Source organism: Mastigoproctus giganteus, chromosome 10, assembly GCF_048544385.1.
Source record: "Mastigoproctus giganteus isolate SK-2022 chromosome 10, ASM4854438v1, whole genome shotgun sequence".
NCBI lineage: Eukaryota > Metazoa > Arthropoda > Arachnida > Uropygi > Thelyphonidae > Mastigoproctus > Mastigoproctus giganteus.
The window spans coordinates 159,576,007-159,599,562 of NC_143584.1; the positions used below are offsets into that span (position 1 = coordinate 159,576,007).

The following is a 23,556-nucleotide window of genomic DNA, read 5'->3' on the forward strand; positions in this document are numbered from 1 at the left end:
AGTATGCGGTGAAGTCTCCAGTGCTGATTCTGCAGCTATAGAGAAATCTTGTGATGTGTTGGAAAAAATTATTGATGAAGGCGGCTGGCTATTCAATGCGGCAAATTTTTAATGTTGACGAGAGACTGCTCTGTATTGGAAAAAAATGCCGGATCGAACATGCATTGCCAAAGAGGAAAATACAATGCCAGGTTTCAAGGTGCCAAAAGATAGGGCCACGCTCTTGCTTGTGGCTAATGCAGTTGTAGATTACAGATTAAAACCACTGCTTGTGTACCACTCTGGAAATCCTTGCACATTTAAGGGCATCAATAAAGCCGCCCTACCTGTGCATTTCCAATCGAACCAGAGAGCATGGATAACAATATCTTTCTTTGAGGATTGGTTTAAATGCTGCTTCGTTCCAGAGGTTGAAAAATATTGTGAAGACAACGACGTTCCTTTCAAGATTTTGCTTCTATTAGATAGTGCTCCTGGACATCCTACGCTTCTTGATTAGACCGGGGTTCGAGCCAGTCACCACCAAATATGGAGAATGTGGAAAGGTCGGAATGACCACCGCATATCCCGGAGCAATATGGCCTTAGTTGCTAATGCTCCTAAAAAACCAAATAATTTACCGCCAAACACTATTTCAGTCATCCAATCTGTGGATCAGGGTGTTATATCAAATTTAAAGCATGCTATTTACGCACAACATATGCTCTGTCATTGTCTGCAGTAAACTATGAGAAAAATTAAGTTAAGAGACTTTTGGAAATCGTACAATATTTACCATGCCATCTTAAACATTAATAAGGCCTGAGTGGAAATTACTAAAAGTTGTTTAAATGGTGCATGGAAGAAAATATGCCAATGGCACGTGAAAGGCTTCGAAGGGTTTGAAAAAGATGAATCATATGAAGAGGTTACAGATAAGATTGTAATGGTTGCAGAGCTACTTCAGTTGGAGGTTGTTGCCAAAGACTTGGAGGAGTTAAGAGGAAGAAAAGGAATTATCTAACAAAGAACTTATTGACTTGCAGGAAGCGATTGTGAAAGAAGAAAATGCTGACGAAGTTCAAGATGAACCAAATGAGGAGCCGAGAAGCTTCATCACCAGAGAGATGGCAATGGCAATTTTGTGAAATTGCATTGGCAATAGCGAGGTTTGAGAAGATGGATCCCGACAGCAAACAATTCTTAAAAGTTGAGGGGTGAATGATATGCTTGCTTGCTACAAAGAAATCTACGATGAAAAGAAAGTCACCACCCAGCCATCCATTAATGTTCTTTTGTAAGGTTGAGCGGCTGACTCCTTCTAAATCTCCACAGTCCTCAACCTCCGCAGCGGCATACTTTTCAGCTGCAAACATCTATTCTGTCAATGATGCTCTAGGGGTAAAACTTGCTGATGTTATGCCTGTCTCCTCTCTTTTTTTTTTTGTAATTTTTCCTGCACACGAGTTAAAAAATTGAATAAATACAATAATTCTATTTACACGTTCATCAAATATTTCTTTTTTGATTCAATCAATTCGGCGAGCACAGTTGTGAGTGCTGCACAAGCATGGGGGAAATTCCGACTTACGTAGCGTTCTGCAGAATGGAACCCTTATGTAAGTCGGGAAGTTCCTGTACTTGTTGGCCTTACATCATTAAGAATTATTAATTATTTTAGGTGGCACTCATCAGTGTGTGTCAAGTTGACATGCCAAAATATGCTCTGGCTAGTTCAGTTGTTATAATGTAAATAGTACTAAGCTACAAAATGGAATGATGTTAAGTTGTATGTGTGAAATTAAAAATTTGATATTTATTATACAACTTGTAGTCACTTGTTTCTGTGTGCTTTTATAATGTAACATGTACAAATAAAATATTGTATCAGAACTGAAAATAAATACAGTGGATTTCAGTTATTTGGGCCACCGGTTAATCGGGGCAGCCGTTTATTTGGGGCAAATCTTAAAAAACAGAAACCAGTCGAGAAAATAGCCAGGGTTTACTTCGCTTAATTGGGACAGCATGCCGTTTAATCGGGGCAGGAGACCGCAGCACTGGAGATTTACCCTACGATTGTCTCCGGCATTACTACCTGGTTCAGCCGAAATTCTGGAGGTCACAACCATAAAACAATTAGCAGTCACCTGTTTTATTGGGCTTTTCTGTTAGTGAAATCTATCATAAACAGACAGTAAACTCGATCTTACTGAATTTGCGATAATACCGACAGCTGGAATTCTGTGGGTTATTATGGTGAAATGTGTTTACACTTCCACGAAATCTTCAATCATATAAAAAAATTAATTTTCAGAATCTTCTCTTCATTTCTATTTTTAATGCTTTGTAACTTGTTACTCCGTTTCACTTGCGTGTATTATGTTACTTGCAATTTGTGTGTTCGTGTTCTTTGTTATTAATTGCTTATCTTTTTACTGTTTTAAATTTTAACCCCCACACACAAATGTCAGTGAATAGAAATGTCAACTAGTTCATATGTACATACGAACTATTTGACAAACGTGATCACAATGACCGGCGCTTACTACACATTGTATAGTGAATGGTACTTTACTATTGTGAGTTCGTCATAACGTGATTTGATTGTACAGTGAACCAATTGTAAAGGGGGGGGGGTGCATTGTATTTTTAACTATTTATGTGAAACTTCGGGTAATTGGGGCAGCCGCTTAATCGGACCAAAATGCACTAGTGCCGATGTGTCCCAAATAACCGGAATGGACTGTACTCTTTTTGCACTATGAGAAAAATGAACACTACTGTTATACAAGTCCTTTATGGCCAGAAGGCCAGGGGTTAATAACACAACAGGAAATTAATTAATAAAACTGACAGTTTCTGTTATTTATGGCAAATATGTAATTGAACAGCAAAAAGAACAATTTCTGCTATGATCAAGAATGGTTAAAATGTGTATTTTGACTGCAGAATAGGAAATCAAGATAGACCTTGGACCCCACCTATCTGTTGTATGCCTCGAGCATTGACACTTTAAGGATGGCTAAATGAAAACATTAAATTTATGGCATTTGCAGTGTGAATGATATGGTGGAAACAAAAATGCCATTTTACGGACGTGTGCTTTTGTTTACTGATACCAACCATTGAATACCTCAGCCTGCTTTCTGCAATGTGGCCAGTAGCTCATTCTGATGTGTTAATTTCTAAGCATCTGTAAACATGAAGACATGCCAGCCTGTGAAGATTATGAACAAATGGAAATATCTGATAAGGATGAAGAATTACACTGAGTTGGCTTTGCATTAGCAACATCCCCCTTGTGTAGGAATGGAGTAGTCTGTAATGCTGGTGAAGGCTAAAAGTTAGGGATGGCTGATATAAGATTGTAGTTCTCATGTATCAATCAGTTTTCGAGTGTCTGCCAGGAAGAATGGGTCACCATTGATCTTTCCTACTTTGAATGTGGATTGATTTGTGGGGACAAAATGTACAGGTGCCGGTATCTTGACAATGGCAAACATGGTTAAGTGTTAAGTGCCTTCCATTGTGTGGTGTCACAAATCTACCTTGACTGGTTCAACGGTGGAAGGTCACATTTGGGATAGCCACATGTGGTCTACACCTGTGACAATTGTGTGTGTGTCTTGTAACACAGAAGCAGTGCAGTGCAATGGCCCAGCTAACAACCCAATACAGTGTAGGAATAGCAAGAACTGTGCACTGTACATTATTATTAACTACAAGGAAGCCTGAAGCTTATGCAAAAAAAAAAAAAAAAAAAATTCCGAGAGAGAGAGAGAGAGAGAAATGATGATATCCAGTTCAGGACCCTGGGTGTACCAAGCCCATACTCACCAGATGTGAGCCCTTGGCGATAGTTCATATAGGCTGTGGCACTCGATGGCCATTGCAGGTAGCTATGTTCACTGCAAGACACAAGAAGCTGTCTTGCATGGACCTGTCAGCATCAACACTGGACCACTGACAAGTGGAAATCTGTCTCCTGGTCTAATTAATCCTGTTTCTAATTCTGTCATAATGATAGGCATATCAGCATTTGCTAAACACAACATGAGGCCATGGCACTTGGATGCACTTTTGGTGTTCATCAGTATTGGAGGCAGTGGTATAATCGTGTTTGGGGTCTGTTTTTGTGGCATGTCTTGGGTCCTCTGACCACTATTAATCATCAGCTAGATCAGTGGTCGGCAACTAGTGGTCCGTGAGAGAATTTTGGTGGTCTGTAGATTAATCTGAATATATTTTCAATTTTCGTGTTTATTAAAATGTTTCGTTATATTCTGATTCTACTTTTTTGCAATTTTCGCCTTATTACGTTGCATGTTTATAAAAGGTCCAGTGCAATATCCGGTATTAGCGATGCTTTTATTGTAAAAAAATATAGAAGGCTATTTCTTATCGATGGCCTAGCCTGGGCACGGTGCGGTTCGAAGTTCTTAGGTAAGTGACATTTTTATTTTAACTGTGCACAGTGTGATATTTAATGGCATCAAAGAGCTTGAGTTGGATAACTATCTTATTTCTTGTTTGGTTTTATATAATAAAATAACCCCAATGAGTGAGAAAAAACAAGCAAGCATTTTGCACTTCTTAGGTAATACATCGCATTGTCATGAGTTGATTAATGAATCAGAGCCTCTGCAGCCACCGCAAGGCATCATCAGGAAGGACATTATAACTGGAGGTGGAGAGAAGAAAAAGTTCAAAGTTTCAAGAAAATATGATGCGGACTACTTGAAGTTTGGATTTATTCAAGAACCTGGAAGTGAACTGGATCCACAGCCACTTTGTATTATATGTTCTGAGCATTTATCCAATGATGCCATGAAACCTTCGAAATCGGCAGGCATTTGCAGTCAAAACACCCAGATTTGGCTAAAAAGTCAGATGAATACTTCCAAAGGATGTGCGAAAATTTTCAAAAGAAAAAAGTTCATTAGCAACAATGATTGTTGAAGATAAGTCCTTAGTAAAATCTTATTTGATACCACTTCAAATTGCGAGATGTAAAAAGCTATACAATTGGAGAAGAATTAATTAAGCCTTGCTTGTTACAAGCCTGTGAAGAGGTTTTGGGGAAACAGGCTGTCCAGAAACTGAAAGGAATTCCTATGTCTGCTAACACTGTGAAGCGCAGAATTGAAGACATGGCCGAAGATATTGAAAATCAAGTGATTGCACTTATGAAAAATTCTACGTTTTATTCAATTCAACTTGACGAATCAACAGACATAACTAACAAGGCAGTTCTTATTTGTTTTGTGAGGTTTGATTGCCAAGGAGAATTAAAGGAAGAACTCCTCTGTTCACTAATCTTGTAGGGTAGAACAACAGGCTCTGAAATTTTCAATGCACTTAATGGTTATTTCCTGAAACACAGTATTGAATGGAAGAAATGTGTTGGGATATGCACAGACGGTGCCGCAAACATGACTCAACATCGCTCAGGAGTTGTTGCAAAAGTGAAAGATGTTGGACACCCAGACATCTTGTTTACTTATTGTATTATACATCGTGAGCAACTTGTGGCGAAAAAGATTATCTCCAGAACTGCATGAAGTACTCTGTGATGTAATTAAAATTGTAAACGAAATTCACCACAAAGCGCTCAATTCTCAAATATTTCAGGCACGTTGTGAAGAAATGGGCTCTCAGCATACTCATGTTCTTCTTCACGCTGAGGTGAGATGGCTGTCGTGGGGCAAAGTACTAACCCGATTGTTCGACCTGCACCACGAAGTCAAGTTATTCTTTGAGCAGCAAAATAATTTGAGGTTCCATGATCTCTTGTCTGACAATGATTGGCTAGCCAAGCTTGCATACCTGGTAGATATTTTTTTCTCTGTTAAACGAGCTGAACACATCCTTGCAAGGACAGCTTACAGACGTGTTCACATCGCGGGGCAAAATGGATGCATTTCAAAGGAAGATATTGCTGTGGCAAAGCAGTTGGCTGAAGAAGATCTGCAAATGTTCCCAAATTTTGATGATTATATGAAACAGGAGGACGTCAACCGACAGGTAATAACTCTTGTTCGATTGCACTTACAATCGCTCGCCGACTCTTTTGGTCATTATTACCTAAAGGAAGAGGACCCCAGACACGGAATTACGTGGATAATTGATCCATTTTCAGCGAAAATCGAGGATAGTAATTTGAACATAAAAGAAAGCCTAATCGATCTATCATCTGACGACAGTCTCAAAGGTAAATTCCACTAGTCCCTAACAAGATCTCATTTTTAGCTTTCCATAAAAAGCGAGTACCGAGTGCTGAGTGAAAAGGCCATCAAAATTTTAATTCCATTCTCAACTACATATATGTGTGAAAAGACATTTTCATCAGTTATGGCAATTAAAAACAAGTACTGCTGTCGGCTCGAAATACAAACAGCTCTCAGTGTTGCAGTAACGTCATTGGAGCCAAGAATCCAACAGCTTATTTCAAACAAGCAGCAACAAATGTCACACTGATTATTTTGCTGTAATTAATCCTTTATACACCTCTATGTCGAGGTGCACTCGATATTTGATAATTGTTAATATTAATTGTTTCTGTTAATTCTTTTTTAATAAAATGAAATTAAATGTTTTTTTGCATTTTTCATAATAAACATATTTGCGTTTATTTATTATACTTTTTTTTATCATTATAAGGCCATTATATTATTAATTATATTAACATTAATGATATCCAATTTTTTGCAAATAACTTGGAGTGCAAAAACAAGTGTAAGTACCATTTCATATTTAGAATATTACTTTTATGGAAAAAATCATGGTAGTGGTCCGCGGGATTCAAATTTTTGAGTTTAGTGGTCCGTGAGGTCCGAAAGGTTGGTGACCGTGGAGCTAAAGAGAATGTTAATTTTTCTGACATTGCTGATTGCCTCTTCACGAAGACAGTGTATCTAGACAATTCTAGATATGCTGTGAGCAAAGAATTCTCCATCCTCCCATGGCTGCTGAGGTCACCCAATCTCAATATACTTGAGCATGTTTTGGACCTACTAGAAAAAGACATTTGACATTATAATCATCCGACATGATGCGGGCATTGCTGGATACACTGCAGCACATGGATAGCAGTACCATAGGACACCTCGAACACCTTGTGGAGTCCATGCCAAGATATTACAGGTGAAAGGTGGCCCCATGAGATATTAAGTAGGTATTGCTAATGCAAAGCGAACTCAGAGTATATACCAACCTAAGAGAGAGTCAGCTTCATTTAATTACTCAAGTGGAACTAAATGATTCTATTCAAGACCTTTCTAGAGTCAAGCTGAATAGAGCATATCTGGATATTGCAGTTGCCAGAAGGATTTAGTACAGCTTTTCTCTGTGATAAGCAATTTCACTTTCTGCAGTGGTGTTGGCTTAATGGATGCTCTGTGTCACAAGCATTACTTGGAAGATTAGAGGCTTTAATGAACTTGTCAAGATTCTGCTTAAAGGCTGTGCTATTGCACAATGGAAATATATATATATCCATTCATACCAATTGGATATACAGTTGATTCCGGTTATTTGGGACACATCGGGACTAGTGCATTTTGGCCCAATTAAGCGGCTGCCCCAATTATCCGAAGTTTCACGTAAAAAAACAAAAAAAATACAATGGGCCCCCCCCCACGCTTTACAATTGGTTCACTGTACAATCAAGTCATGTTACGATGGAGTCACCATAGTAAAGTACCGTTCACTATATGGTGTAGTAAGCGCCGTTCATTGTAATGACGTTTGTGAATTGAATTTTAATTCTATTAAACAGTGATTCTAATTAGCGAAAATAGGAGGAATATTATTCATAGGCTATAAAAATAAAGAAATATTAAGCACAAATTTACCCTTTATTACCTTACCAATTAAAAAATTAAATGATACGTGAAAATCGGAAGAATATACGTGATAATTGGAATAATTAATACATACTGTAATGCTAGCTAGTTATAAAATTAGCTAGTAACATTTCTGTTCACTGACATTTGTGGGTGGAGGTTAAAATTTAAAACAGTAAAAAGATAAGCAATCAATAACAAAGAACACAGCACACAAATTTCAAGTAACATGATACGCACAAGTGAGAACGGAGTAGAGGTGTAAACACATTTCACCATAATAACCCACAGAATTCCAGCTTTTGGTATTATCGCAAATTCAATAAGATCGAGTTTACTATCCGTTTATGATAGATTGCACTAACAGAAAAGCCCAATAAACAGGTGACTGCTAATTGTTTTATGGTTGTGACTTCCAGAAATCTAACTGAACCACGTGGTACGGTCGGAGACAATCGTAGGGTAATTTCTAATGCTGTGTCTCCTGTCCCGATTAAATATTGTCCCAATTAAGTGAAGTAAACCCAGGCTATTTTCTCAATTGGGTTCTGTTTAAGATTTTCCCCAAATAAATGGCTGCCCCGATTAACCGGTGACCCAAATAACCGGAATCCACTGTATTAACCTTTTGAAGGAAACCTGTGAAAATTTTGAATATCCTCAAAAGAAATTTTATGTGAAATTTGTTGTAATTTGAAAGTTGTTGCACAAAATTGTTGTTTCTTGTGTGAATGGAGCAGTAGAGCAATGGGTTCCCATTATGTTGTCGAGAATTGATTATTTAAAACAGCATATTCATTGAAGAACTTTCACCCATCTATCATTATTTGATAGGGAAAAGATTTTATTTTCTTCTCTTCATATAAAATTAGGTTTAATAAAAAATTTTGTAAAAGTAAAGACAAACACTTGATTTTTATTATGTGAAACAAAAATTTCTTGGATTAGTGATGTGAAAGTAAAATAGGAAGTATTCATCTTGTTCCCAGAACAAGAGGTTAATGATAGATAGTTCTTTTGATGACATTCTCAACATACACAAAAAAAATAGCAGGGTAGAATGTGTTCAAGGTATTCAGTTCAAAACTTTTTAGGTAATGAAAGATGAGAAAACTGGGGAACTTCACCAAATCTTGAGTATGTATAAAGAACTAGGTTGTAAATTCTACATTCATATCCTTATCCCCCCCCCCCCCAAAAAAAAAACTTGGATGATGTCAACAAAGAACATGAGTACATTTTGTGCACAGAAAAAAAATAAATGTGGGTAATGTTTTATTATGAGGGAGAAAAGTTTAAATTTTTTCAGCCAGTGCTATTAGTCTGTTCCTCGCCCCAAGTTGCAGTTTTTGAGCAACCTAACATTGCTCTGGTAGTATCAATAAATGTTCTTGCACACTTTCTATTCATTTGCATGCCACCTCAATAAAAAAACATTCCCTTCTGTTAACAAGCACAGTCAGTTAATTGACAAGACTCTCAACTGTATACCTATCATGCCTTGACAGAATTATAAAAATATCAGGATTATACAATATCTGGAACTTTTGAACTTCCAGTAGCTATGCACTGGTCCTACTTCATTTATCCTTATTGCATAATATATTCCGTCTGTTTTGTGACGCTATTCGTAACTGCCGAAGGCTGTTTGAAAGTGGTAGAAAACTGCTAAAGAAAAATATGTACTTAGACATGTTTGGGGTGAGACTGAAAATGGCTAAATGAATGGATTTTTTTTTTTTTTTTATGAAAATCCCAAACACGAAAGGTAAACCTATAGTACTTAGTACCGTGCATGGGTTGAAGGAGAAGTATGGGGGGAGGGGGATGCCGGAAACTTTGCTCTAGAGACTAAACTATAGGAAAATAACCTAATGGAAAGGAAAATAAATATGTAAGAAGCAGAATTGACTCAATTGATGTTAGCCATGAGCCATGTTTTTACCTTTCAAAATAGAAAAGCAAGAATGTTTTTGCAATTATATGTTAAGTGTACTTTAAATAAATCTATTAAACACTATTAAACGTGTAGAAGGGATAAATATGTATTGAGAGAAGCATGAAACTATTATTTGTATATACACTGGTGGTGGTCAAAGATCTGTCATTTTATAATATGTATTGAGAGAAGCATGAAACTATTATTTGTATATACACTGGTGGTGGTCAAAGATCTCTCATTTTATAATATGTATTGAGAGAAGCATGAAACTATTATTTGTATATACACTGGTGGTGGTCAAAGAAAGTACATCACCTAGAAATATAAATAGAAAGTACATCACCTAGAAGTATATCACAAATAGAAATATAAATAAAAGATATTTATCAATAGTTAAGGCAAAGCTAAATAATATTTGACAGGTGCTCTCAAAATATTCCAAAATGAGCATTTGCAACCTTTATACAGCAGTTTTGGTAAACACTACAATTATGACTGAAATGTTATCAAAAGCCCTCAGTTTGCTTCTGTTTATTATTTTAAATGAAAAACAAAATGAAAAGTTCACCAGGTGTAAACTAATATTTAGTTGAACCGCCTCTGGCCCTGATGACAGCAGCACACCGAGGCACTGACAAGATGAATTTCTGAAGATAATCAACTGATAGCTTGTGGTTCCAAACACAAATTATGGCTTCCTGAAGTTCACGAAGGGTCTTTGGTTTCTTTCCGGCAACTGCAGATTCCACACTGTGCCAAAAGTTCTTTATAGGATTCAGGTCCAGGCTGTTTCCTGGCCAGTTAAGTTATAATGAACTTTTCTTCCAACCATTTTTTTCACCTGTAACAAATGTAAACACATTACTATCAAGCCTCTAATGCAGAATCATTTCTGCATTAGAGGTTTGATATCAAGCTAAAGTAACTACAGAAGTGCCTACTTACACTTTTTTCCGATGACAAGAGCAGAGTTGTTCTGAAAGATGCATTTACTTGGCAGGTTCAAATTATCTTTAATTGTTCGCAGCAATTTGCCTTCCTGTATAGCTATGTATCCATTAGAATTTATGGAACCTTTTATAAACTGCAGGTGACTTACTCTGCAATACAAAATGCACCCCCATATCATTTGGCTGGCAGGTAATTTCACTGTAGACACTATACAGTCTGGATGGTATTCTTCATCATGTCTACGGCGAATTGGTTGTCTCCCATCAGAGCCATGCAGGTTGAATTTCTTCTTATCCGAGAAAATAGCTGACTTCCATTGCTCAGGGGTCCATTTGACATGCTCCTTACCAGTGGTGGCTCGTGACTCATTTGGGGGTGCTGTGTCTTAAAGTTACATTAAATTGCCTTGGTTATAAGACATGTAGCATACACATTAATAATAAACAAGTTATAAATACTACAGAACATTAACTAGACATTTACCATTAACAGACTTAAACTTTTATTTAAAAACAAAATCCATCTTCTGTTTTTATTTGTTGAAAATAAATTATAACTTTTTCATTCAAGTTTGTTGCACTGTTGACCAAGTCTAAATGCTCACTGCTTGAGCATTTAGACTTTCCTGATTCATAGTGCTCCTTAATGTTTTTATTCTTTTTAATGTCAAATGACATTAAAAGCTCTGAAGTAATCATCGGAATAGTCAAAAGAACTTTTATGAGTTTGTAAGTTCACCAAGAACTTCAGCTAGATTATTTTCTGAGAAATTTCAGCAAGTCAGTTAATTTGCAATAATAATTGTGTAGAACATGTCTTCTATGGACAGCTTGTAATTCCGTAAGAAGTTTTTCTCTTTCAATCATGGGATATGCCTCAGTAGTCTCCCGGACCTCTTCCGTAGGCATTTTTGTACGAAAAATAATCAAGTTCTCCTTGTTAAACAATTTAGCAGCAATTAATTGCTTTGTAAAAGAATATCTCTTGCCTAAGTCCAACACTTATATAGTCGCATACTTCCTTTGCTTCAATCATGAGTGTTTTTGAAGGATTTTCACAGTGCATTAAATTCCTGATTTTTAGAATGCCATTCTTAAAGTTTCCTATATATCCATGTATTTTAACTGCCTCAATTTCTTGAGATTGCATTTGATTATAAATAACTTCCATGTGAGGCATTATCTGATGGAAAAGTTCTAACCAGAACTCTAATTTTTCATTACTCAAGATGTGCAAAATTCCAGTTGCTTCTGAAATCTTATGTGCATTTGTTGTCGCTTGTAGTTCCTCCATGCACTTTTTAAGGATTCAAAATTTTCATGAATGCTGTTCTTGGAGCTTCATATATTGAAGTTCCATCTTGTAGGGGAAGGTCGGGCAACACGGCTGTCCATATGCTTTCTGAGAACGGAGAGATGCTGTGGTGATCTCGAGAAAAAAGTTGGTATCGACATGAGGTTCAAAAAGAACATTCTTGAATCTCAGGTACTACTTGCTACATTTCTCATCATCAGATTCAGTTGGTGTGCACAGCAGTGAATAATATGTGCATTTTTTATACTTCTTTTATTTTAGCCTAAACCCTCCCCCTTTCTTGCCTTTCATCACACTTGCACCATCAAATGTCTGAGCAACCAGTTTCAGTTGCTCAGACATTTGAGGATTGTTTAACTGATCTCGAATACACTTCGATATTCCGTCTGCCATTTGGTTTTCCGGAGTGAAAAAAAAACCCTCAAATGTCCCCATTCAGTTCATATCTCAGAACAAATTACCATTTGTATATGTTCTGAAGCATCTGTTGTGTCATCAGCCATGACAGCTACGAATGAAGCTGCTTTAATTTCTCTTTTTATTTCATCCTGGCATATTTGCCTCAAACAGTCAAGAATATCATTCTGAATAGTTTTTGAAATGCCTTTAAATGCTATATTACTTTCTAAATGGTTCTTTAAATTGAAATCTAATGTACAGGTGAAATTTATTAATCCTCTGAATACTCCTGAATTTTTAGAATCGTCTTTTTCGTCATGTCCACGGAAAGGAATTTCAAACTGACCACAAAATTTACACATTTTAGATATCTCACAATTCTTGGTAACTTTTCTGTTATGTTTACAGATCGAAAGTCTGTAGGCCTCACTAAGCTGTTCTTTAATATTTACACTTCCTAAAAGTGATAGTGAAATCGCATTATCAATATGTTTCTTCGAACTCGTGTTTTAGTTTTTTTTGTTTTTTTTTTTCTTTCTGATTATGTTTGTAAAGCCACTTTTTGTCCACGTTAAGTCACCTCCGAACAGTAAACATGGAAAACAAAACAATTCATTTTTAACTTCACAACCACAAAGCCAACTTTGCCTTTGGTACCATTCAGTTTTAAAACTGCAAATATATTTCTTATTATTACTTACTTCCCCCTGAGAAATTTGAATCTTTGATGTGGGGTGGGTTTCTTTAATCGCATTTTTTTCTTGGAGAGATAATTGTGAAAAACTAAGTTGCTGAAGTTTATTCACTGTCACGCGATTTACTTCATGGGGAAGCATGGAGGGAGGCCACGATCGAATCAAATTTCACAAAATCGTGTGTTGTAGAAATAATGTTTTACTTGCACATCACCTCATAATATAACTTCAACTTACCAAGTTCAAGCTTAATTTGCAATTAAGCTGTTACACATAATTACACTGTTGAATGTTGAGTATTGACTTAACACTGATATTATTTAGTTACTCAATGGGAATTCGGGTGAATAACGAAAAGACAGACATTGTAGCTACACACCCATCATTGTCAACTATGAAATCTGCACTGTGCACTTTACAATGACTTGGATTCGTTTCGCCTGTAAAAAATGTATGTTGGCAAGTTGCCAATATGTTGGTTGCCAATGGCATCCAACTACCAGATATTCACTGGAATGCAAAATGTGTCACTGCCTGGTGCACAGTGAAGCCTGTGGTTAATTAAACTTAAGTTGGAAACGATTTCATGTTTTTATTATTGAAATGATTACTGGAAATAGAGGATGCGCTTACTATATATGGGTCCTGTTAATAAAAATATTCATTGCAGTGCATTGTTCTTCACAAAAATTCATATAACTGTTCACTGTATATCTAGATTTAAATAGTTGGGGGTGCTGCTATGCCTATAGATGAGCCACCCCTGCTCCTAACTCCAAATTAATCAGGCCATTTTCATTTTTTGTGTGAGGAGGGGCTTCTTCTTAGAACGATGGGCTAAAAGTCCATCTTTGAAGAGGCAGTCTTCAGACTGTTGCTGCACTTGCTACCACTCCTGTATGTTCTTCCCATTCTCTTTTCAGCTCAGACGAAGAAGCTTTATGGTTTTTAAGGCATAAGCGCTTCAAAACTTGGTCCTGTTTTGGCATAGAGACTTGTTTGTGCCCAGTTCCTTTTTCCTATCAGCAGAACCAGTATTCTTGAGTTTGGAAAAAAAAATCTACTTGCTGTCAACTGATTACAAGACATGAGCAATATGATGGGAAGAGGCGCCTCCATAGCCAGGTGGGAAGGAGCAGCAGTGCGTAGCACACGCTTCTTGATTAGACCGGGGTTCGAGCCCGTCACCACCAAATACGGAGGATGCGGAAAGGTCAGGGAATGACCACCGCATATCCCGGAGCAATATGGCCTTAGTTGCTAATGCTCCTAAAAACCAAATAACAAACATATGATGAGAAGAACATTCTTCCTCATGTAAAGCAACAATAACACTCTTTTTTAGTGGCGTCAACTGCACGTAACTTGCCATCCTGACACAAGCAAGGAATGACTGCAACTCTTGCAGAGCGTGCTTATATAGCTGAAAGTAACAGCTGATGCAATATTACGTCATCACCTACGCGTGTCAATTTTATCTGATGCAATCTATAAGAAATATTGCCATATACTTGTGTTATTTGGACGACAATTATAAGGGGTGGTGCACTTTATTTGAACAAGAGTATGAGATTGAAGAAATCTCTCTCATACAGTATCTGTACATCAGTGTTGAAAATGCATTTCTGTAGTAAATTTTTAAGTTCAGATTTAGAACCCAGAAACATCATTCCACATAATTTTTTGAATATAAAGAGTGCTTAGTTAAAAAAAAAAAAGGAAACCTCAGACTTTTTTATGGTAAAAAGTAAAACACCAAGGACTTTGTTTTTGCAATGGATGACAGAAAGAAACCCCCATCATCGTTTAGACACAGAACATGCTAAACAGTGCCAAAAAAATAAACAAAATAGCAAGGTTTTGAAATATACAATAATCTTTTTTTTTTTTTAATTATTTTGTGCAGTAAATCATGTTTAGACATAAAGCTAAGACCATACATGTACTAGTTAAGTATGCAACTTTATATATGCTTGTGCAAATATTCATTCATGCCTCATTTATTTGTTATAATCATTTATTTAAGTGACTTGACCTTAGAAAAATAAAATCGAAAGAGTTATTATTTATTTATTTTTTTAGAAGAAAAACACATTAGGAAACAGTTCGGATAAAACCTATTATGTAGAATAGAAATGTTGAAATGTTAATACTTATCCCTGCTTTATTAAAAGTAAGAATTGCCATACAAGTAACATTATGATTGATAGTATCTTTGGCATGTTTTATCTATTCAGTTTATTAAGTGTAAACTGAATAGATGAAACATTCGAGATCTTACATTTAAGATCTTATCATTTGCATCTTTATTCTTATGACTTAGATTGTGAAGTGCAGAACCAAAAAAATGTAAAAATGTTCAAGTTGACAATTTTTTTTTATTTAATCATAAATTCCATTATATAGAGTTTGTAATTGATCCAGAGGAATGTCTGAATTGCATAATAGGTCTTAAAACGAAATTACATTATAGGTGCTCATGTGTCCCATTTGGATACTGAACCAGAAGAAGAACTAAATCGCTTGCTTGGAATTGTGGTAGATATAGAAAATCTTTTTATGTGTGTTCATAAAGAAGAAGATGCTGATACCAAACAGGTCTATTTTTATCTCTTTAAGGTAAGTTTTGTTTGCTTTTGTCATTATATTGTTTTCTTAAAGCAGAATTATCAGTGAACAAAAGTGTGTGTGTGTGTGTGTGTGTGTGTGTGTGTGTGTGTGTGTGTGTGTATTTTTTTTTTTTTTTTTCATGTTCCGATATAAATAATTGTTTTGGTATTGGTATTAAGTTATTGAAATAGATATGAAGGTTTTTAAGTTGCTGATTTTGAATTAGGTTTCATATACCACTTGGCATTTCTCTGTTATGAGTTAAATTGTTTGTAGATTGGGATACCAAACATGAGGAACTAAATCATTTGTTTGGAATAGTGGTAAATATAGAAAATCTTTTTATGTGCCTTCATTAAGAAGTTGCCAATACCAAATGGGTCTATTTTTATCTCTTTATCAAGTACAGCACTGTTGGAGTGCTTGTGATAATGGTGAGATTGTAGTAACCATCAAAATGCAATTGGGTCTGAGACCATGTTACAAATGAATACTATCCTCTTTTGTTAGAATTTCTATTTATTTTGGGTATAAAACTGAAGCAACTTGTGGTCCCACAAAATGAGATCAGTGCCACCGTGATAGTTTTCTATTGAAAACTTACTACAGGGAGCCCTAGATGTTGGGAAACTTGCTTGTGAAAAAGTTAATGGCCACTGCTCTTCATGGAGTGGACTAATCCCACAGGGTTTGAAGTCTGATCCCTTTACTGTATTTTAATGCTTATTAATTATATATCAGAAATTTAACTTAGAATTTTGCTTATGCAGTGGTGGGAAAGGTGGTTAACATGCTAATTGCCATGAGACAATGTTTGTCTGATTTTATTTTATGCATTAGCCACAGGGCAACATTTATTTCACAGTTCATTGATCAAGCACTATGGCTACTGCAGAGTAAGAGACAGCATGTTCTTTAACACAATGAATTTATAATTAATCCCCTAGAAATCTATTTTATGTTAACATTAACATATTAGTGACATTAATAGGGTATCTTATTTCAACAAGACTTGAATAAATTAGACAGATGGGCTAAAAAATGGCAATTGAGATTTAACATTGATAAATTCAAGATACTGTATTTTGGTGGAAGTAATTCCAGAATTTATTACTGTGGGATTATACTAAACTGAAGACAGTTAAATGAAAAAAAGACTTTGGGTAACTGTTAGTCTGACATGAAGTTCTTTCAACAGTGCAGAGAGGTTTTCTAGCTCGTGGAGTTCAGTAAATGATTGGCAGGAATTTTTCCAGAAGGAGCAGAGTTGATTATTCTATTGTTTGAAAAATATAAGAGATTTAACTCACACCTTTTCATAGGAATTGCTTCGGCCTGACACTCACATCAAATTAATACATTACAGTAATACCCCGAAGTTACGCGATAGGTGGGTCCGACGAAAATCGCGTAAGTCGAATTCGCGTAAGTCGGGGTACAACTTTGCATATAAATACATATAAATTTTGCTTAATTGGGACCAAGGACTAACAAAAACACTAGTTTAGAAGAAAAATATTAATAAAATTGCAGTTCTTTATACATATTAATACAAAATATGTATTAAAAAAACAAATGACTTACGTTAAAAAGTTATTTCGATGTCGATGGCTTCATAAAATCTAACAAATTCGTCTGACGACACAGCGCGTTCTTTTTTTCACGCAGAATTTCTTCGTAGCAAGCTAATATTTTTTTTTATTCCTTACTTTGTAGCTGTAACGCGTTCTTCGTTCCATGTGCTTTTCGCCGTTGTTTCATTTAGGCCTGTAGCACGTGCAATATCACATGGTCTTTCATTTCGCTCAAAGCGTTTCACAATTTCATATTTTTTCTCTATCGACAGAGGCGGACTGGCCATAAGCCTTACCGGGGAAACCCCGGTGGGCCAGTGTGATTTTGGCCATAAACCATAGTATGTATGAGGCCACTATAAATTTTCCCGGGTAAAAATTTTTGACCCAGTCCGCCTCTGTTTATCGATAATTGCTTTTCTTTTTCTCTCTGAATCTGCAGTGTCTTCACCAGGACGCTTCCTTTTCACACCTTTTAATTAAGTATTTTACTCATTTTTAGGGAATAAAGCACAATTACAAAACGAGGAGGCATGCTTGATACGCATAAACAAAGCTGCGCGCATGTAGCAACTGAATAAACAACACCATAAAGGCAGAGATACGCTATTAACACCTCACATTTCTAGGGGTTACTACCATAAAACAATAAAAATCTAGTTGCGTTTCTGCTAGTGAAATCTGTTATAAACTGGTAGTAAACTCGATCTAATTGCATTTGCGATTATACCGATAGCTGGAATTGTGTTGGTTTTTACGTTATTATGGTGAAATGTGTTTCCCCTTCACTGACATAAAAAACATAAAAGCAGCAAAGTTGAATTTTGTTCATCTTTCGCTCTCATTCTCCGCCGTCGCACCGTATATCGATAACATATGAAAAACGACCTTGAAGATAGTTGGCGGCAGCGTTGCCAAACGAAAAAATCAGGAACCGCGTAACTCCGAGTTCGCGTAAGTCGGGGTAGCGTAAGTCGGGGTATTACTGTATATGAAACTAAATTTATGACACGATGTTATGATTTAAAATTGTTAATATATATACGGGTTTCTTAAAAATAATCCTGTATTCAATTTCCATAATTTACTCACTGCCAAAAGGAAGAGCAAAGCGAAGTCTATGCACATCTACCCACCAAAAAAAACTAAACCACCCAGCAATAATGGACAGGAAATTGAAGACAATTGTCAAATTTGCTAAAATATTTTAGACTAAACTTAATAAGGGACAAAGTTATTTCGTGATGGTCCGTGCTCACAAGAAGTAAAGTGACACTTAACAACTCCACTCTCTTTTTTACTAATAATAAAATCGGTGCCTCCGTAGCTAGGTGGGAAGGAGCAGCAGTGCATAGCACACGCTTCTTGATTAGACCGGGGTTCGAGCCCATCATCACCAAATACGGAGGATGCAGAAAGGTCAGGGAATGACCACCGCATATCCTGGAGCAATATGGCCTTAGTTGCTAATTCTCCTAAAAATCAAATAACATAACTAATAATAAAATTCAATTTAGTGTACCGCGATGAGATTATTTTTATTAACCAATGTAAATAATGTTATTTACACATGCGCGTAAAAGTCCACAATTCCGAAATTGTGTATGGTCTACGTACATTTATAGCTTTAGGGTTTAACTTCATTTCAAGTGTTTCAGCTCTTAGGAGTTTTGTATATTCATGTTTTGTATTTATTACTTTAGCCTCATTAAAAAGAAACATGATTCTCATGGATGGCATGAAAGGAAAGTTCAGATGCACCTGTTCTTTTTGCCCTTACGGATGCCTGGTGTTGTAGTCGCATTGAAAGATAATTTTGGGTAGAACCAATATAAAGAGTTACATTCCCCACATGCAATGTTATAGACTATGTTGGCACTCCATATTAACAACTGTAGTGTTCTTCCTCATCTTCAATACTGTGTGGAGTTTACTTATGGGTTGTGCAAAAATTTAAATTCCGTGTTTTTAAAAATAGTTATGAATTGTTTATACCGTTGTACATAAAGAACTTTAATAAAATATTTTTGTGTAATGTTTTTATTATTAAGTGAAACCGATTCTAATTTTTGTTTTGCCTGTTGTTGAATATTCTCTATTGTACCTAATGTATATCCCCTGTTCAAAAATCTTGTAGAGTTCCTTAAGTTCATTATTTAGAGATTCCTCTGTAGAACTATATTTGTTAGCATTATAGAATTGATTAAAAATGATACTTCTTTTATAAGTAAAAGGGTGATAACTTGGATAATGTAAAAATTTTCCTGTGTTTGTTGGTTTGTGGTATATTTTAAATTGTATATTATCGTTGACCCTAGTTAATGTAAAATTAAGAAAATTTATAGATTTCTCTCCCAGTTTTTCATCTTCTAAAGTGAACATAAGTCTCATATGAATTTTGTTAAACGAATCCACGAGATTAATTACAATATCTTTATGAGAAATGACCAGGATATCTTCAAGGTACCTACCATAAAATGTTAAGCTTGGAATAAACGGATTTAAATGTAATTATTCAATGTTGTTAAGGTAAATTTCCGTGACAAAGCCACTCAAGCTTAATCCCATCAGGAGTACAAAAATTTGTCTATAAATATTTGATTGAAAATCAGTGTACTGTAATTGGCTTGAATGAGAAATCTGATTAAATAAAATATTTCAGTTTTTGGTAACCTGGATAAATTATTCAGTATTATGGAATCATTGGTAATTAAATCTCATAATGTATCAAGTGAATAATTAACATGTACATTAGTGTATAATGAGACAATGCCAAATCCTCTACAATTATTCTATTGTAGAGGATTTGGGCAAATCAGCTACCCATTTTTAAAATGAAATTACCACTGTGCAAATTGCTAAAGATTTTATTACAGTTTAATAATTTTTAAGACTAAATGCACAAGGCATAATACGTTATGGGTTAAAATTAACTATATAATATTGGTGTGAATACACCATAGTTTACCCATAAATTTAACTACATAAGTAGTGTAACGGCATCGTTTTTGATTTTATCTCATATTGTGGCTACCTTCACAATGAGATACCTCAAATAAATCATTACTTCAAATAAATAACGCTTCTAGTAGAGGAGACTACTGTTATTTATTCTCAGTGGGCACCATCACCCAGACAAGTTTCGGAGCTTGTTGGCTCGCTCATCAGTGGGCGGGCGGGTACCCTAATAATGTAGACATGCCATCTCACGGTTTCGAAGTTAATTCGACAATATGAGAGATGCCAAATGGTGAAGAAATTTAGTCTTAAAAATATTATGATTATCTTCATTTTGCATCTCTCATATTGTTAAATTAACTTCACAACTGTGATGGCATGTCTGCATTATTAGGGTACCTGCCCACCACTGATGAGTGAGCCAACAAGCTCTGAAACACGTTTGGGTGGTGGTGCCCACCGAGAATAAATAACAGTAGTCTTCTCTACTAGAGAAACATTATTTACTCGAAGTAGTGCAATACCTGGTATCTTGTTGTTGAAGGTAGCCACAATATGAGATAAAATCAAAACAATGCTGTTACACTACTTATGTAGTTAAATTTATGGGTAAACTATGGTGTATTTACACCAATATTATACAATTTAATAATATACATCAAACTATTTATGCATCAAAGCAGTTTTTTTTATTGCCATCTGCACATTGCAGCATATTGGTATAGTTGGAACTGAGAGAAAATGATAAAATATGCTTATAAATCAAGATTAAAAATATCCTTTGTCACTTATTTTTTAAGAAAAAGATTGGACTGTACTTGAATCCAACCAGTCCCTAGCATTTTCTGTCAACTAAGCCAGACTTGCTGCAAATATTTTGTGAAACTGTGTTTTCTCTTAAATCTTCGGTGCCATCATATCTTCTTCAGCACTTGAATTGGAAAAAAATGCAGAAATCAGTAATTGCATTAATCATACAAAATAGTACAATTTATTGTTCACAGATAAAAGTGAACTTCATGATACATATTAATTAGATTTTGCAATAAATGAATATTTTATGTAGAAAAGCGTCTCCTTTAGCAGGAGAATGATATGTGCTTCATAACAGTTTGTGAGATTCTACTGTAAAAGAAATTACATGAATAGTTGCCATTAGAAAAAGAAACCCTGACAATTTAGGGATATTATATCGTTCATCTGCAGTGAATAATAGGAAGTGGTATGCTAAAATAGCAATTAACATGCTGTGTGGCTTTCTTACTTATTCCTAAATACTTTATTTTTATATTTGATTTTGCTATTTAACAAATTATATATATATATTTTTAGTGGCTTTCTGGTATTTTGATTTTTTCCCCCCTTCTATATTGATTTTCAAACAATGTTAAATGCTTTATTTTTATTTATATGTATAGCTTTTTTCTTCAAGTGATTGATTTCTTTGCAGCTCTTGAGAAAAAGCATTTTACAGATGACAAGGCCAGTTGTAGAAAGCCCTTTAGGCAACCCACCATTTGAAAAACCAAGTATTGCTAAGGTGAGAATAATATTTAACTAGTAAAAATTGGGTATTAGCGTGATTCTGAGCATCTTATTTTAGAAAGATCCTTTGAGGTCTGAGATAGGATACATATGTAATTGCATACATCAACCAATTTTAAGATAATTTTTACACTAAAGTTACAAACAAAATAGGGAATTAAACTTGATAAAAATTATACTGAATTAAAAATGAGATACATTTATGTACACATTATAAAATAAAATGAAACTTGATGTGAATAAAAACAAAGATGCATAGAGGTAAATTTCAGCATCAATATAATGCCTTTATCAATTTTGAAAAATTGACTTAGGCAGTGGTCATGTATATGCATAGCTAGGAGGGTGGTAGGAAACATGGGCTATCTTAGCTATATTAGTATTAGTAATGGCCGCACGGTGCAAGAAAGCCTATGGCTTATGCTGCACCAGCCAAAAAAAAAAAAAAAAAATCCGAACAAAACAATAATAAAAACAAAAAAAAAAAAATAATAATAATTAATAAAAAGAAAAAGGAAATTAAACCTATCATCCTATGTGCTTCCCCTACCCGAAAGTACTATCCAGATGACCTTTGAATTTCCCCAAACTGTCGGCTTCTACCACCCACGAAGGCAACTTATTCCAGTAATTTATAACTCACTGGCTAAAATAAAACTTCCTGCAGTCCAATCTAAACATTTCCCCCCGTAACTTGAATTTATGTCCCCTAGTTCTTTTTTTTATAATCTTGAAAATTATCATTTATAATCATCATTTATAATCTTGAAAATTTCGTCCTCATTCATTTTACTGATGCCTCTCAGAGCCTTAAACACCTCAATCAAACTCCTCTAAGGTGTCTAGTTTCCAAACTCTGCAACCCACGTTTTCGAAGTCTTTCTTCATAAGGACGCCCTTTTGCCGATCTCACCAGGCGAGTTACCCATCTTTGCACCCTTTCAAGAAGCTCTATGTCTTTCTTTAGGTGCGGTCTCCATACTTGAACACAGTATTCCAAGTGTGGTCTAACATAAGCCTTATATAACGGGATTATCACGTCCCTATCTCTACTTGCAAAAGTTCGATAGATCATTGATAGGACACCATGGGTCTTCCTTGCAACCTGTTTACAATGCTCAGAGAATTTCATGTCTGACCGTATTGTAACACCCAAGTCCCTTTCCTCCACTACTGGGTTTAGTTGAACTCCACCAAGTGAATAAGTTATTTTGGGATTACTGTTTCCCAGGTGTAATACTTTACACTTTGTTGAATTAAAGCATAGCTGCCATTTTTCTGACCATTCCTGAAGTCTTTCTAGGTCTCTCTGAAGAAGCTCAGCTTGACAGTGATCATTAACTACTCTACCAATTTTAACATCATCTGCAAATTTAGACATCACGCCCTCAACTCTTCATCAATGTCGTTTATGAAAATTAAAAACAACAGTGGCCCTAATACTGATCCTTAGGGAACCCCACTTCTTACATCAACCCAATCTGAGGAATAGCCATTTATCACAACCCTCTGCCTCCTGCCCTGAAGCCATCCTTCTATCCATCTAAGGATTTTCCCAGTGATTCCAACCTGTTCCAGCTTATAAAGCAACCGCTCATGTGGGACTGAGTCAAAAGCTTTGCTGAAATCTAAATAAACAATGTCGAAATTATTCTCTAAATCCAGCTCGTGAATGACCCTTTCAAAATAGCGAACCAGATTTGTTAAACATGATTTTCCCTTTACAAAACCATGCTGAGTAT

The 23,556-nt window shown here is 35.6% G+C and overlaps 1 protein-coding gene across 3 annotated transcripts in view; it reads left to right on the forward strand.

Annotated features, from left to right (window-relative positions):
* Positions 1–23,556, forward strand: part of Gcn5 (Gcn5 acetyltransferase) — a 240,352-nt gene that overhangs the window by 37,572 nt on the left and 179,224 nt on the right. For all 3 annotated transcript variants that reach the window (XM_090383703.1, XM_090383702.1, XM_090383704.1), the window contains exons 4-5: positions 15,601–15,746; positions 21,720–21,809. In XM_090383703.1, coding sequence (XP_090239829.1) covers positions 15,601–15,746; positions 21,720–21,809 — 236 coding nt within the window. The remainder of the gene's footprint in view (positions 1–15,600; positions 15,747–21,719; positions 21,810–23,556) is intronic.